This window comes from Helicoverpa zea, chromosome 1, assembly GCF_022581195.2.
Source record: "Helicoverpa zea isolate HzStark_Cry1AcR chromosome 1, ilHelZeax1.1, whole genome shotgun sequence".
Classification (NCBI taxonomy): domain Eukaryota; kingdom Metazoa; phylum Arthropoda; class Insecta; order Lepidoptera; family Noctuidae; genus Helicoverpa; species Helicoverpa zea.
In genome coordinates this window covers 4,695,216-4,712,297 of record NC_061452.1, presented here as the reverse complement: position 1 = coordinate 4,712,297, position 17,082 = coordinate 4,695,216, and the positions used below count along the sequence as shown (strand labels likewise).

At 36.2% G+C, this 17,082-nt stretch overlaps 1 protein-coding gene across 3 annotated transcripts in view; it reads right to left on the bottom strand.

The window, feature by feature from the left end:
- The window catches only part of LOC124633445 (homeobox protein dve-1), a 66,482-nt gene that overhangs the window by 37,932 nt on the left and 11,468 nt on the right, over positions 1-17,082 (bottom strand). The window contains exon 1 of one of the 3 annotated variants that reach the window (XM_047168688.1): positions 5,253-5,407. The exons of the other annotated variants lie outside the window; for them this stretch is intronic. Within the exon in view, the coding sequence (XP_047024644.1) occupies positions 5,253-5,279 (27 nt within the window). The 5' untranslated portion in view covers positions 5,280-5,407. Of the gene's footprint in view, positions 1-5,252; positions 5,408-17,082 lie in introns of those variants that run through there. 3 annotated transcript variants of the gene reach the window in all.

Here is a 17,082-nt window from a genome sequence, read left to right as displayed (position 1 = left end):
TTGCTACTGTACAAAATAAATAGTTTCTTTTCCGTGCTGTTTTGTAACTTACTTACTTTTGTGTTACTTAAAAGAAAACTTCGCTAATGCTAGCACTGAAACAAAAATCATGGGACTCAAAAAATACAGATAGATTAGATAAAGAACATTTAGGAAAGTAAGTACGAGAATGGAGATTACAAAGTTATACACAAAAATATAACACAAAAAAATGATACAGATTCGCCGAACAAGCTCGCCAAACAACCCGTCCGTGTGTATCAACTTAATCGGGATTTGTGTTTATTATACTTCGCAGATTTTTATACTTTACGCCGAAGTTATCTCGGCTTTTCGAGCCAATTTCGTCAGTGCCAGTCACTGATGCCAGGGACATGATCTGACCCCTAACCTTCCATGGAGGATCACCAGATATTTTGATTAGCTTCGTAACTACGAACTTAGCTTAATGTAGAATGGATGCTTGATGTAGAATCGCGTGTACAAAATGTTGCGCAATTCGTGAATGAAGTTGTATCTTTGTATTTGGGTTTTTTGTTTTGGATTAAACCAATTCTTGGTAAAACAATATCTCTGTTTTAACACTGTGTTATTAAAAACAAGTTTTAAGTGTTATTTTTGTAACTTATTTTGCAATCACCTAAAAATTATATCTTATAAACATTATTGGCATTTGAATCTGATTTCGACTAAAAATCCGATTTGGTGTCACAACATCCTTTACTTTTACTTTTATCGAAATTATAACGACTTAAAGAAACCAGTTAATTCACTCCTGTCTAAAAAAACAACATTTATCGTACGTACGTCGCGTCGAGACGTATCATAGAGCGGCGCCCTTAGGCTATGTTGACAGTGACTACCGCACAGCTGCCGGGTGTAAGCGCACCTCTAATCCACGCGGCGCGGGTTTGTTCCCATATCCCGGGTTTGTTTAACCATGTCGATTTAAGGCTTTGTCGGATAGCTCGTGTGTTACGTCAAGGCCTGAGTTCACTGAGAACGTAAACGTCAGTTTTCATAAAACAACTGTTGACTGTTGACTATGAATTTTCACGATCAATTTTCAAAGTACATAGTTGTTTGGGCCTAAGGTACAGTTCAGTATGCCGGGGCTGCGGGATTGTTTGAAAAATTTACAGTGGCCCTATCTCACAACGGGATCTAGAAGGAACAGGCAGCAAAATTCAGACACTGCCTTGCTCTGCTAACCCACAGCGAGAGAGTTAAACTAAAAACTAAATTTCATGATTTACCATAAAAAAGGTACAGTCCATCGATATGTCTCTTTGGAACAAATTTTCAAGTTCAATTTTCATAGTAAACAGTGGTTTTAAGAAAACGGGCGTTTATGTTATCGGTGTGTTAGGCCTAAGCTATGGAAATGTTAGAAAACGTCATTCACACATACGTCGAGTTCGGTGTTTTTACATGCTCGGTTCATTGTTCTAGTTGTGTAAGATCAGTTGGTTAATTTCGCGGTGCATTAAATGTTTTATGAATATTGTTCTTGAAATGGCAGATGGTGATTTAGGAAATAAGTCCATTTTGAAAACGCAGATATTAAAAGACAGATATTCAGAGAAGACTTCAGTCGTTTGTTTAAAAGAAACTAGTCCTAAATGACATCTAAATGTTGTCTGTATTATGAGCTGTGCTAAGGAATGACTGTAATAATCACTGATATTATTAATCGCCCCTTATCAACGGATATCAACAAAAAGTTTATATTCTCAGATTTATTTTCAAGATAAAGCTTATCCAATAGATAGTGAGAGTTCTGAATAATGTGATTGATTGGTATTCACGTGGTTGACACGTCATTGTCAATAGTTTGTTATATGAAGACTAGCTCCGTGTCAAAGTTCACTGATTTAAGGGTACTGCAATAATTGCAGGCTATTGCCAAACTTTATGTACATACCTACCAACCGAATGACAGTACGGTAGACTGCACATCAGTGGTAACTGGCATGCACCTTAACTCAATAGCAATAAGTACGATTTTCCTATAAAACTGTTACCACTGACCTGAAGTTGACTGTACAAACAACGGTATTATCCCTTATAGAATGACCGATGTCAACTGCACAGAAGATGCGGTAACATTACATATAAATTAAAGCATATAACATACTTAAAGTAAGACTGCTAATTACTTTAAAATTCGATTCATTCATAGTTTAAACGTGACGTCACACTGATAGGATCCCGTAGAAAATGTGTGTTCAATGAGTACTCCAATTTCTTTGTCTCAAATAAAAGTCCACAAATATTGATATCAATGAAATTGTTCAAATAATGATTCTTAATTAATAATTTTAATGATTCCCACACTCTATATAATAAAACAAATATTGGACAACGGAAGTTGATTTTATCTTTAATTCAATAGTTTTGATACTAAACGTACTGTTATAATATATGAGTTATATACTTATACAATATCGCTTTATGATTAAGACACTTTATAATTAAATGAAAAAAAAAACGTTAATAATGCATTATCATTTAGATAGAGCATGAAAATTGCTTAAAATTATTCTTAATCTCGTTCAACTGAAGAAATTATAATCTGTCGAGATAATTTAATATAAATATTTTTATTTACCAATATCATTTAATATATATATCCCCGAAAATATAATAATAATCTCACCTATATCATGATGAAATTGTGACCCCTATTTCATCAAATACACGTACAAATAGATAAGAAATTCGCTTGACTCATTTAAAGAATTCTTTAAAAAAATAACCTTGTTTAATGTTTTAATCTGAGCTAATCTTGTAATTTATACAATGAAGGATATACGAGTATTTTTATTATATGTCACATTAACAGTATTATCTGGGGCTTGTCATAAAATCAGATTTATTATGTTATTTACTTTTATAATAATCCTCATTTCCGAGGCTGTGATTATTGTTATTGCGTTATGGCTGCGGTAAATATATAAAGTATTTTTATATGAAATAGTGTATGTTGGTTTTACCTAAAAAGTTATATAAAACGTATAATATTCCACGTCACTCAAAAAATAAAATTTAAATCCCAAGTGATTGAAACATTCGGGTGTAACATCCGCGTTACACTAAACGAGTGATGTTCAATTTTAATAGTTAACAGTTGTTTTAAGAAAAACTGACGTTTATGCTGTTTGTGTATTTGGGCCTAATTTTTGTTGTCAGATTTTTATTATTACATTTTCCACGCTCATGATGTTTGTACAAATAAGGGTGATATCTGCAGTGTTGGCAATGACACATAATATTATCATGATGAGTAGCCAATTGAGCTCTACTGGCATAAGCATTTAATCCCAAAAATATATACTGATAATATCCAATACCATATGTACCTACTTAGTACATCGGCAGTTTGACTGCCTCGTTGGTCTAGTGGTCGCAAGCGCGGCTGCTGTGCTCGAGGTATCGGGTTCGATTCCCGGGTCGGGCCGAAATCGCTTTGTGGGTTTTATTAAACTTTCACAAAGCAGCCCGTAGTCTGGAAGTTGGTGATCACGTAAATGTCGGTCCTGCGCCTGAACTCTTTCCGGTCGTGTCAGATTGCCGTCCCATCGGGTTATGAGAGTGAAGGAATAGGGAGTGCACCTGTGTCTGCGCAAATGCTGGTGCACTATAATATGTCCTGCGCAGCTGGCTGATCTCCTTAAATGAGTACCACAGGCGCAGTGGCCGAAATCGGCCGTGGACACCATTACATCGGCAGTAGGTAAGTTGTACTAAATTATAAAACACATCATAGGTTGTAGCAGTCGTAGGTAAAATGTTATAATATTGAATTGATTGACTCTTTTTGTATTTAATTGTCCGCCACGACGGCCGTTCCCAGTAGGAATTGTATGTACAGTACTTGTATGGGGCTAATGTCAAAAATTTTATTCTAAAAAGCAAATCGATACCTAAATAGAATATTAGGAACAATCGAAAAACTTCATCAAGTTTAGATGGATCGCCAAGGAAAAGGTCTAGTCACAATTACTGCGCTTACATTGTTGCAGTCCAAACTCCAAATAGTGACGTAACCCACAAACAGGACTGACACATAAAGCAAAAGGTTCAACTTATAGTTCACGATAAAATTAGTGATGAATCTATCGACAACGTCAGTCGCTCGATACTCGATCGATGCTCTAATAGGTCTTGTACTTGTTTAGATATGAATCGATTTGGACGTATCGCGAAATCGAGTAGTGACATTTCACATCTCCAAAATGTGGTTGGTTTTTACAATGCGAACTGTTTTATTGCTAATTTTGCTCTAGTGATTGCGAATGGATGTTTTTGTTTCAATCACCGAATTAATCTATACAGTATTAGGATTTTCCATGTGCAATTTCTCGCCAGCATCCCGAATTATGTTGAACAAGGATAAACTTCTTTTCTACTATGAAGTTCTTTTGTTCAACCAACCTTCAGAAGAATCTAGGCCTAATTTGTACTAAAGATTTGTTCCAAATCCGTGAATGTGTAGTAACAGTTTCATCATGCCCAAACCGTATGGTTTAATGGAATTCAGAGCGGTATGAGCAATCTATTAACACGGCTCCGCTACAATGGCATAATTAGTGTCATTTGCACTGTTTTTGGACGGGATAAACACATAGGGGTATATTGTCGAGCGGCCCACAAATTGGAAACAAATGGTTTTTGAGGAAGTGCTAAGTTAATTTGTTGGGCTTTCGCTAACGTGTGAGCAATCAGTCGGATCACAGAGCTTTTGTTATTGCTTCACGTACAAACGTGTGATTTGGTTCACTATCATTCACCGTTACGCACCATTGGCGTGCCTCCAAATTGGACGACTTACAGTTAAGTAGATGGTCAAGATTTTTACTTTGTTAAATAAGGATGAACTGTAATTTTTTTGGTAGGTAAATGTATTGCTGGATTAATAAAAGGAACATCTGTTTGGTTTTTCATAAGCGTGACAAATATTTTATCTAAATTCCAGATTAAAAAATATTAAACACATGTGTTCGTAAATGGTAGGTAATCAATTAATTTAACCATATTATCATCTTTGGAAATTCCTGAAGCCTATCATAAAATAGGTACATGTAAAAAAAATGAACAGTCATTGAATAGTGACGATTATATGACACATGAAATCCGTCCCATGTGTCATATAACCCCATTTTTGTACGGCAGATAATACATATTATAATTAGAAAATTGTAAGAAAATTACTTCAAAATTAAAGCAAACGGACAATTCTTAACACTTACATGCTCATAAGTCTGCAATCCCACCATTATCCGCCACAATTTAAACCTAAACAATTTAATCACAAAATAAATAATGCGATAAAAACAAAATCCGATGACGTTGTCACTCCAAAACAACACACAATCGTGTCGCGATCTCTTTGTGAATTCCGACCGACTGCGATAAAACAAATAAATCAGAGCCTAATCCACGACTTACTGCGATAATGCACGTATATATCGATATAACATGTACGTCTGTACGTACACTCGCGGCCGTCATATCGCGGATTAACCACACGTGCTCTATCTTACAAACTTGTTTAAACTTAGAACACGAATACATTTCAAACGGAAATATTCTGTGTTTGACTGTACCGCGGCATTTTATTTTTTTATCTAATAGACAATCTTTTTTTATGATATGGATTTCCGCTGTGTATGGTGAAACTGTCTTTGGTAGCCGTTATCGATACTTTTTTTTTAATGTCAAAAATATTATATTAATAACAAAGTTGTAGATGTGGCCATGAGATAAGAGAAGTAATAAGTATACAATATTTTGATTTTTAGCAATGTTAAAGTCAAATTCACACTCGTGCAAGAATGAATATTGATATTTCCGGATGCTACAGATATCAATCGATCTATTACTTAGATACCAAAATACAATTCAGCTAAACTATTTATTCAGACAAGATAGAGTTTTCAAAAATGATAGCGAAGAGAGCTAAAAATAGACTATCATAAAAGAGTTTCGAGATATCTCTATGATCTTCTTTATCTAACTCCTTATATCTGAGATAAAGGTACTGCCAAAAATAAAACAGGAAAGATAGAAAAAGAATTCTTCAAGACCCATTTAAATAAATTCAAAGTGATTTTCCACATAAGCAACTCAAGTTAATTTTTCACCACGTGTGTTCTTCCCTTAACTTGTTATTTTATTTATAGATACTTGGCAACATAATTATTTAAACACTTAATACACTTACTTATAAATGTTATTACGATTGCGTTGATAACAATATTCAAAGAATTTTTGTATATTGTGTTTATCAAGGAAACGATATAAAACACTCGAGATATTTCCACTTAAGAATAAACCTGTCAGTAATCGAAGCGAAGATTATTTGCCGCCATGATTATCGCTAATTAATACTCAAGTACTGAACGATTTAAATGGAATAACCCAGTTAAACCACTTGCCGGCGAATAGAGATATTGTAGAGCACCGTCTATCGTCAACAATCGCACCGATTGTCTTCAATAAGATTTATGTGTGTGTCATACATTATGCAATATTGCAGTATTTCATATGGCGCCGTCTATAAAAGTACTTTGGTAATGAATCTATATGAAACAAAAAAGCTATCAATGGCACCGCGGCCAGTTCGCGGAGCACATTAGATATTGTTGACAAAACTTCCTCCTCCATTAATATGCATCGGCAGGTAATATGAGTACGTGCCCGTGCGCCGCCGACGTGCGCCCGAACACAGTTTCGCATGCGCGACGCATCCATGCAAAATTTTAGGCGGGATGCGTTTGCTAACGTAATAAACGTCCAGTAAAAGTAGTCATACTTTCCACCGAGAGTTCTTTGTCTGCGACGTTCCTCGCTGACGAGTTAGACAAGGAAGGCGCGGGTAGCCGCGATGCGTTTGGAGAGCGCATAACGCATTCGGTAAAAGCTGGTTTTGACGACCGCCGCGCACATTCCCATGCAAGGTATGCCCGGAGGAGCTATGTCGGCAATTTAAATATTACGGCTACTCAAAAACGTGAGATGTTGGTAGCAAGAAAGCCCGTGTGGGCTCCGACTCGCCGAAATTCGGATACACTGAATCCGACTGAAAAAAATAATGAAGCGGCGACATTTTTTCGTAATTAAATTGTAGCTTTTTCAAGTGGTCTCTGCTACAAACGTAATTAATAATATGCGCCTTAATTTCGACAAGGAACATCTGAATGTAATATGGAGGTATAATGTCAACGAAAAAAATTCGGGACGTCTCATAAAGCTGCTACATGCTGAGATTATGCGCTATAAAAATTCTTTGTTTTGTGTCAAAACGTTTGTTAACGTTAAGTCGAGCGCTGAACAGTATTGCGAACATTGTGTGCGATGCCCATGGCGGGAGGTAGCCATTCCCATGTCGGCACCCAAAAAATATTCAAATTGATTCACGCGCGCGCGCCTCCGTCCGAATTTTGCAGCGCGTTTGATGCGCCCGCGCCGATTCCGGCAAATCCGTCGCGTCGGAAGTGCGTGGCGCGCGCCGCCCTGCCGCCGCTGTCGATGTGTCGATATGCTCACATGGAGTCACTGACCTCGATCAGGACCTTCGATAATGGACATCTGATAAACTCTTATTGGTTAGATTAAGAGGCCGAAAGAGATATTTTCGTTCTTAAAAGTCATTGCAACTAGGTAGATGGAATGTACAAATTACTCTGTTACACGATAGAGATGTCTTTACAGAAAAAAAATATCATAAAGACTTAATTAGATAAGAAATAAAATAAATTCCTGCAACGATAAAAATACCGTCACCTGTCGGTGGCTCGCTTCACTGGGTGTGCAAATTATCGACGTTACGTATTCCCCTCACTAATCCGAGTGATACGTATACGGTCACACAATGCACTTATTATTCGACAGTTCAGTTTCTAAGTAAAGTGCATACGGGTTGAATACAGCGTTCATATGACGTGTGCGTCTGCCCTTTCAATGACTTGAATAATATAAAATTTTTACACGATGAATATAATATTAGCGGACCTAATACGGACTTTTAATTGCAATAACCAAAGCTAAAGGCAAATGAAGGAAAAGGACAGGAAGGCGATACGTAAATTGTATTAAAAATAAACATTGTTGTAATATGTATTTAAATGATTTACTTATGTAGTCGCAGTGTGCACATTCGACATAATTATGTGAAAATCGGTTGTATCAGAGTACATACATTCACTCGTAAAAATTCGATGAGACTATAATTATAAGTATTATACTCAATACTCAATACTCAATAACTTTATTGCATTCCATAATGTGTACAGGCTGGTGGGTAAAATTAAAAGAAACAATTATGGACCCTGTCGAGCACAGCAAAGTTAGTTTTTAGAGGAGAGGACGAAGAGCGCTTTTTAAACATAATAATATTGAAATAAAACTTTTTAAACATATTAATATTAAAATTTGCTATTTATAATAAAATTGCTTTTTAAACATAATAATATTAAAATTATAACAGCTGCGTCTCTCTATACAAACTCAGGTCAAAAAATCAAACGTGGCCATTCTTACGGATTTGTGAAACTTAAAGCAATTAAGACGTTCTTACAAGTGAGGTAGCCTTTACCTGGGCTTTATGACTTCTAAACAATAGCTGAGATATCCTTCACCGGCTATCGGCGACCATTGTTTATCCCATTACGTCAGTTAAGAAGTTATAAACAATATTGTTACAAACAGGATCATCAGTTTAACGGTAATGTTACAAAGAAGCAGCTTTCAAAGAAATACTTACCTACCTGTGATCAATGACGGTGCGCTTTTGTACACCCGAACTACGGAATAGGCTTAAAGTAATAAAATTGTAAATCAGAACTGTTTTATTTGACCGGCAGTTAAGGTGTTAACTCTGTATTATCTTTAGTGACTGTGCCGAAAATAATGTCCGTGTTTCATTTCAAATATTTTTTAGAACTCCATTTTTGTGCAGTCATTTTACGTCAAACTGAATTTTATCTAGATCAAATCACAGAAAAGATTAGGTTTATTTTTTAATCTGATTTACTAATTATTCTATGTTGTGTAATTTCGATTACTCATGTACCGATTACGCATCACTCGTATCGGATTACTGTACAAAACTCGGATCAACAAACGCAATGAGACAGCCGATTGAAACAGAGCGTATAGCTAGCCATCTATCAGTGCGTACACACGTTTACATCTCGCCGGAGTCTGGAAGCACAAAACAGAGATTAGAGTTCGTTCACACAGGATTTTATTCCTCTGCATCGGTATCGATGCGTGCGCGCATATCGGTGCACGACTCTTACTCATTTGTTGTTGTAATTGTAAAAGGGATGGACGGACGAGATAAGTGGGTCGATGACATTTGGCTCCGACTGATTACTACGATTATGCACTTTGTGCGTTGAACTTTAACTACGAGCTTTGATATACACAGCTTTGATATGAGTCTACCGATTTGACGCCTATCGGAACAAAGCGCACGATAAGCTTTTGTTTGTCGACTACTGACTATAACTGTCACTCGTGTTCTCTTGTCACATCTCGTAAAATACGCGATGTGGAAGTTGCCATCATTAATAATAATTGCGACTGAAACTTCCATATGCAATAAAGGAATTTAAACAAAACTTAAAAGAGAAACATTGTAAATAAAATGATATATCGCAAACATTTCCACTTTATTATTACAGTTTAATCTCCGAAACATGTTGCTGACAGGGATCATAAAGCCATGGCTTCTTATCTCAAACTATGGTACATTTCGTGTAACGAAACAACTATATTACGGCCGTACACATACACACGAGTATAAATTCCCATGTAGGGCCGATAGCAGCCGAATCTATCTGCTCGATAGTAACCGCTATTACCACTATCGCATCCGCCGGTCGCTACAGATAACTGGACGATTGTACAACGTCGCCCAGTAATCTATTGTTCTAACTCTAAACCGCAAATAGGGATATTTGTAGGCAGCGCGGCGTGCGTTACGCGTAACGCTCGCTCCCGACGCCCAGACTTTTCCCAGACAGGCGATCTCGCTGCAATTCCTATGTCGACCATGTCATCAAACAGTTATTTGACACTACAAACTAAGTCCTGCCTCCTTCCAAGTTTCTCAGTAAACTGAATAACGAATGATGCGTACATAATCTACCTCGGCAAAATTGAGTTCTAGAATGGCATTCGATGTCATTATTTAGGTACGTGAGTATATTGTTCATTATTTTAACGCGATAATGTCGTCTAAGCTATTTCTACGCAATCTTAGATCTTAATTAAATCTCGATATCAGTGCAGTTACTTAAAGCTATATAGGTTTAATGAAAAATGCGCACAAATTATGTATAGTCGATCAGTAAGTCAGTAAAACAATGTAAATTTTGCATGTGGTACAAATAAAAAGTGGAATTTTATCTCACGAACTAACGTATATCCTTATTAATTTGAATAATGTATTCAATAGGGCATTTGATATTGGTAAATATAGTAAAAATGGCTCGTAAACTATTAACTAAACTCTGCGCCTAACATGTTTAGCGCGTCGTACGTGCGATGCATAGTAATTGCAGATAACGCGCATGGTACAAATATGGAGTGACAAGCGATTACTTTGCTTTTAAGTATTAATTTACTTGTTTAATCTTCTATCCCTGATGCATACCAATCACCAATGTTTAATATGTCGTACCATTTTTAACGTAGTCTCATCTTTAATTAATCATTTTCTTTTATTACGATCTCGCTGATATCGGTATCTCAACTACTTACTTTCTTCTTGTCAGTTTCCTATCACATTTATTAGCTTAACAGTAGACTTTAGTTCATATTGTGACTAAATCTTGAATTAAGTAGAGCGGGTTTATAGAAGAACCCGAGTGCTTTTATAAATGTGATGTGCACCATGACCATATCTTCAATGGTGATGTTGCATTCAGTGCAAGAAAACAACAAAAAGTAATAGCAAAAAAAACACTAATAGTATGAATAGAACTTAAAACAGTTAAACTGTTCAAACTATGTAGGTACTGAATATTTCGCATTCGTGTATGAATACTTGAAGAATTATTGAATTTCTTGTTCTAACTGGCTGATTGCTCCCTGTGAAATCCCTTGTAAACCATATAAACTACTTATATAAATATACACAGAAAACTCTGATTTAAAATAGTATTGTTTATAAATTATAATGAATTTAACATAAATATTTGCAGTTTAATTGCCTTTATTCACTGATTCATCCTGAAAATATTAATATTATGACAGTTTGTGTGTTTTGACAATTGTGCTTCTCGGTTTAACATGTGCGGATAAAATTCTACGCCTAAGCTAAGTAATGCAATATTTTCAGCACCTAGTTAATGAAGGGAAAATACAAGATTACCTAGCAAAACTTAGATACCTACAACACCTATGTTAGGTAATTCCTAGTGAGATTTAAATTCTGAAAACAGTAGCCCCGCTACCTCCCGTCACTTGCGACTAATATAGATTTTGCATATTAATAAAATAAAAAATTGAATTGTCATTTCTTTATTCATGTGTGCGTTTCAACCGCCTTGCTACTGCCTAATTATGCATGTTGGTTATGACGAACATGATATATGATGACTTTGTGCTAAGAATTCGATATCGGCGAAAGAATTCAATGCAAGTACCGATATGGTAAATGATTTATAGGCTTATCACATGGTGGTAATTTAATGAGAGTCTTGAAAGTGGGGTACTTTTTACCAGACTAAATTATTCTTAATTATAATTTGACTGTTTAAATAAAATAGATCTTAGGAATTTAAAATGCTAATGATAGTATTAATAAGATAACTCAAATATTACGCCTACGCATAGGCGCAAAAAAAATAAAAAAAATGTCTTCTTAAACGCTACGTTAAATATTCGACAAGCAAATGAGCCCCACGTAACATCACCCAAATATAAATCATGACGATTGATTCCTATATTTCGTAGACAATTGCTAAATTGGTGGTGATGAAAGATAGTCTTAAAGCCTGGGGTTACGGTGTCAATTGTCGACGTGAGATGACTTAGCCATAACCGCCTCACGCCCCACTAAAACGTCCATTAATCAGTAGCACAGATTCTAAATATAGCCACTTATGCTATCGGCAATCCGAGCTTCTGATGTCAGCACATGAGGAATTGTGTCGCAGAAGGGACGCCAAGGACTCGCTGCTTCGAGAAGGTTAAAAAGTTCAAGCGAACCTTTTTTATCGAACGAAACTGTGTACTAAGGAAATGCTATATATAGGAGGTACTAATTATAATAAACTCATAATAAATGCGATCACTTTTATAACTATTAAGATAGCTACATTGAACTGCCTTCTGTGTTTACCTACACCTGTTGATAGTAAATAATTTCCCGTAACAAACGCGATACATTCCATAGAAACAAACAAAAACAGTGAAGAAAAAGCCGACATTTGAAATTGTAAACAAACGTATATCGTTTGACTACATATCGAACAAAAACCCGCTCTAATCCTACGCCTCTCGTATTAATTAGAAGGCACACTCACAACTCATTTGTCTCGCACTAACACTATGTTGGTGACATCACAAGATAAATCTTCTATTTGACATCTCAAGAGGATAATCTGTATAAATATTCAAATTACCTAACTAATGTGCATAAATAGCTAAAAGTTTGGGCTTAACAATTTTTCACAATGAAGAAAAATAACGTCGTTTATAACTAAAGAATCTAACGCTTGGGTGTGGATACGATGCTCAAGTATTACAATAAAACGGACAAAGAGAAAGTCGTGATCGATCGTCTCTTTACTAGAGGTGTGTCAAATGTACAAAAATGTGACAAAACCGAAGAAAATTTAATCCCTTTTATACTTAATAGCTTGGAATATTTTGCAAATACGATTTTAGATGCAGGGGCTTGAACTGCTTTGACTTTTGACTCCGAAAAGCATTCGTTATTTTTAAAACCTGTGGGCGTATCTAAAAGACCGACTTCGCGTTTGATAGTGAGACTAAGTATGGTGATTGGTGGTCTAATAGAAATATGAGGTGGAACTGTGTTGTGGTAATTATATAGATATTGCAAGCGATACCCGACTAATTGTAGGCACCTAGGAGGCGACGCGCGACCAGTTTTTGTTGGTGTTAACAATGTAAGCGGTTGGTGATGTTGAAGATAAATAGACAGGAATGAAAGTAAAAATATCGTTTAGGATTTTGAAATAAAAGAAAATGTTTGCAGTCAAAAGCTTCAGAATTTTCTGAATTTTAACCTAAAAATGTACTGTTATCGCAAAGCCAATCGCAATGCATTTAAGATTGTGACTAAGATTGTAACGATAACCTAAGCCCTATAAAGTATGCGGCATACTGTAAACCGATTCAATACGAAGCGATTAAGGCAAAATTTCACCTACAACATACACATCAGTTTTCCTTAAACAACCGTTAACTACGAATTTTCACATTCAATTTTCAAATTATAAAACAAGTTACTGACGACGTAACTTTGCAATGGCGTTGCAGTTACGATAAAAATATTTTTGCTGGTTGTTTACCGTTTTAACAATTGAGGAGCATTAAAACAACATTATTATATCAATAATCAATGAATGTAGTTACGTCGTCAGTTCAATCGCGACGTGTCAGGAACGCATTCTCTGAATGGCCGAACTATAGTTTAAGTACTTTAAGAAAAACGGTCGTTTATGTTCTCGGTGGACTTCAGCTTAAGTGTATCGGAACGCAGCGAAAATAGTAATATTTAGTTGCGTTCACATTTTATTGTTCGGCGGGTGGGTAGCGGCCTGTGTCGCCCCGGATCCACGGATATGTGCACAGGTCCCGATTAGACGCCACTTTTATATCTATTGTTGAAGGATTTGAGTAGCTTTTTATATATTTTTTTACTCTGGATAACAAATTCAAAATTAGTGACCTGATGAGCAAAAGTCAAGTCTCAAAGAAAAGCGGAAAAGTTAATCTAGAGGACAGCATTACAGTATTCTGTGAAAGGTAAATTGTGAAGTTTTATTTGGGCACAATTCGTAAAACTGAAAAAATACTCAGACAACGATATTTGTAACTAAAATTTATAACTCGTCGACACATGAAAAACCACTGAAATTATCACCAAACATTCGTCACCAAGCAAAACTTTAGAAAAACAAACGAATTCCCAAAAATCCACATTCAGCCCCAACTCCCGAAGAATTCGCACCAAAATTTTATTTAAGTATTATAATATCAATAAAAAGCTCATCGCATAATCCGTCCTATCGCGAACACAAGGACATTGCATAAACAAGCGTGTATGTATATGTTTGTGTATGTGTGTGTGTGTGCGTGTACGCATGTGGGTAGCTTAATGATAGCGGGCTTCCGTCGCGTCACACCTGAGGGATTGTAACCGCCATCGGGTTATAGATACCTACACCCCTCACCCCTTAACGCGACGCATTGTGCGTGGAATTGCTTGAGCGGATGAAACGCCTAAAAGAACTAGCGATTTTTTTTTGTTTCATACTTTAAACATGGTTTATTTATATATATTGTTAGATATGAATCCTCCTTGCTACCAACCTGGACTGACCGGGCTGGTATAGAAGAATAAGTTATGACGGATAGAAGGATGACGGACGTTGAAGATGTCACATCGTGATCATATAATTAATTATCGATATTGTATTTGCTATTCAAAGTTGGCTTCTGCTAAATCCTTTGTAAGAAATAAACCTTACCAGGTTAAATGTTTATAGACGTGTGTTATTCATTTTCAAGTACCACTTCTGATCTGACCTCTAAGAATATGTATTTTAGACACACTATATTTGCAAACTTAAAATTGCTTTCTGTTGCTAAAAGTCTACAAACCAAAATAAAAAGAATAGAACGTATATAAAGTAACTAAGCGAGTGTTAGATGTTGAAGTACTCCTCACTCAGTACTCCTATCTGTCTCCATCACCGGAAACATGACCAGAAGACGGACTTCTTTGCCCGAAGAATAAGCCAGCCAACCAGCCCTCTGATCGATCCGTCGATAAGCCTTTTCGCTATCACTAGCGAAAAGGCTTATCTAGATTTGTTTGTTTATTTGCCACTAGCTAGATTTGTTTGTTTATTTATTGCCGAGAAGGTATTATAATATAATAATAAAGAGCATATTATGCTCTTCGAAGTGTTTAAGCAATGACAGACATAAAAATCATAATTGGCCCATTCATTTCATTATTAACAATTCAATATAACTGTGCCTATAGATAAACCAACTTTTCATCTTCATCTATAGCAGAGCCCCATCGTGGTTTTTCTAAAGAAAAACTGTTGTTAGTCTTTCTTAGAAACTAGGTATTGACAATTACTTGCACATTTAATATTGTTATTTTACACACGATTCGTGACAATATAAACGTTAACTTCACAACAAATGAACTGATCAAATATAACTCAATGACTCAATAACGGTTCAATCTTGAACTTGAAACAATGCAATCCTAACAACTTTCCTATTGCAACAAGAATGAGGTATGTGATTAAAAATACTCATTACAAACGATTGTCTATGAATGTTGATGACTTGCTAAACCAGTAGCAAAATAAGCGTTAATTGCTATCATTATCTAATCTAATGATTATTACTTTTAGAGTGGAACCATGCACTCTAGTCACGTTTAATCTATGACACAAATAACTTCGCTTAGATATAAACGATCCTTCAAAAACCTTTTCAAATCTAAAGCTGAAAACATCGGTTATGTGACTACATTATCCACTCTATATATTTCCTTGAGTGACACGTTGAACGAATTACGCACGAACACAAAGACGCTCACAGCTAAAAGGAAAAAGTTCAATTAATCCTAATTTGCTCGCTGAGATTAAGTACGCGATAACCGGCATTCTATACCAACCCTTTACTTACTTCCCGGCCCTCTATTCACATTTAAGCCGCTTTAAAAAGCCGTAGACTTCGACAAACAAGGGACTTATAAAGCGTAACGGACTAAGAATTGTTCCCAAGAAATGCATCAATTCAGATTAAAGGGCGCAACTCGGTAATTTAGGGATCGATATAAAATAAATATCGATAAACATCTACGGGAGTACGCCGATACGTATATCAATGGGGTCGATACGATCAATGACCGGTCATCGATACATTTGCTATTACAATAGATCAGTCAACTCTAGCCAGCTAATTAAGTATGCCAGTGACAATGATCGGGTCGGTACCCCATCAAGAACTGCATAGTTTTTTCCATCGTTCAACAACATGCAAACTACATTGAAAATTATTTCCCTCTTAATTAGTAAATACATTTGCATAAACAAGCGCTGGCCATCCCATACTAGGACGATCATTATTATAATTATTGTACTTTTTTTCTCGCGAAAAACTTACGCTGTGTAACGGTCAGTCCTGTCGATGTTAATCGCCAACGCATCCGCCGATAAATCGATAAACAAGTCGCGCGACTGTGACGAGTTTCCCAACTACCCGCAAATTATAATCGTGCCGCTACTGTTTTCACAGTAGACAACGGAGCTTTGATTGTTGTACGTTCGATGAGAGCGTTTTGCGAGATCGTCGGCCGATAGGGCGAGGCGGGCGGCGAATTAATTACTTAATACCGATGCGTGAGTAAATGTATGCAATTTCTAACGCAACTCCCTGTAATTACAATTTTTTTCGTTTACTCCATGATAATAATTTTTTGAAAGCTTATCTATCGTCGGTGCTCATGAGTCGTAACGCTATTTACACTTTCGCATGAAATAACATTAGCGTCCGAGTGAGCTAGATCGGAATCACCGGCCTTATTAAACCACATACTTACGCTGCACTTTAAAATGTAATATCAATTGCGTGCGGTCAAAAACTTCGTTATTACTTTCCGTTTGTATCCGCAACTTCCTCCACCAAAACAATTATTACAATCGAAAAAACGTGGTCCGTAATGGTGTGCGTGGGAGTGCACGACAAGTGGCGCGTACGCACACATGATAACGTTTTCATTGCACGCATGTCTTTGTTACAGTTGCAGATGTTATCAGAAGCGTTAAATTCATTACCCGAACTTAT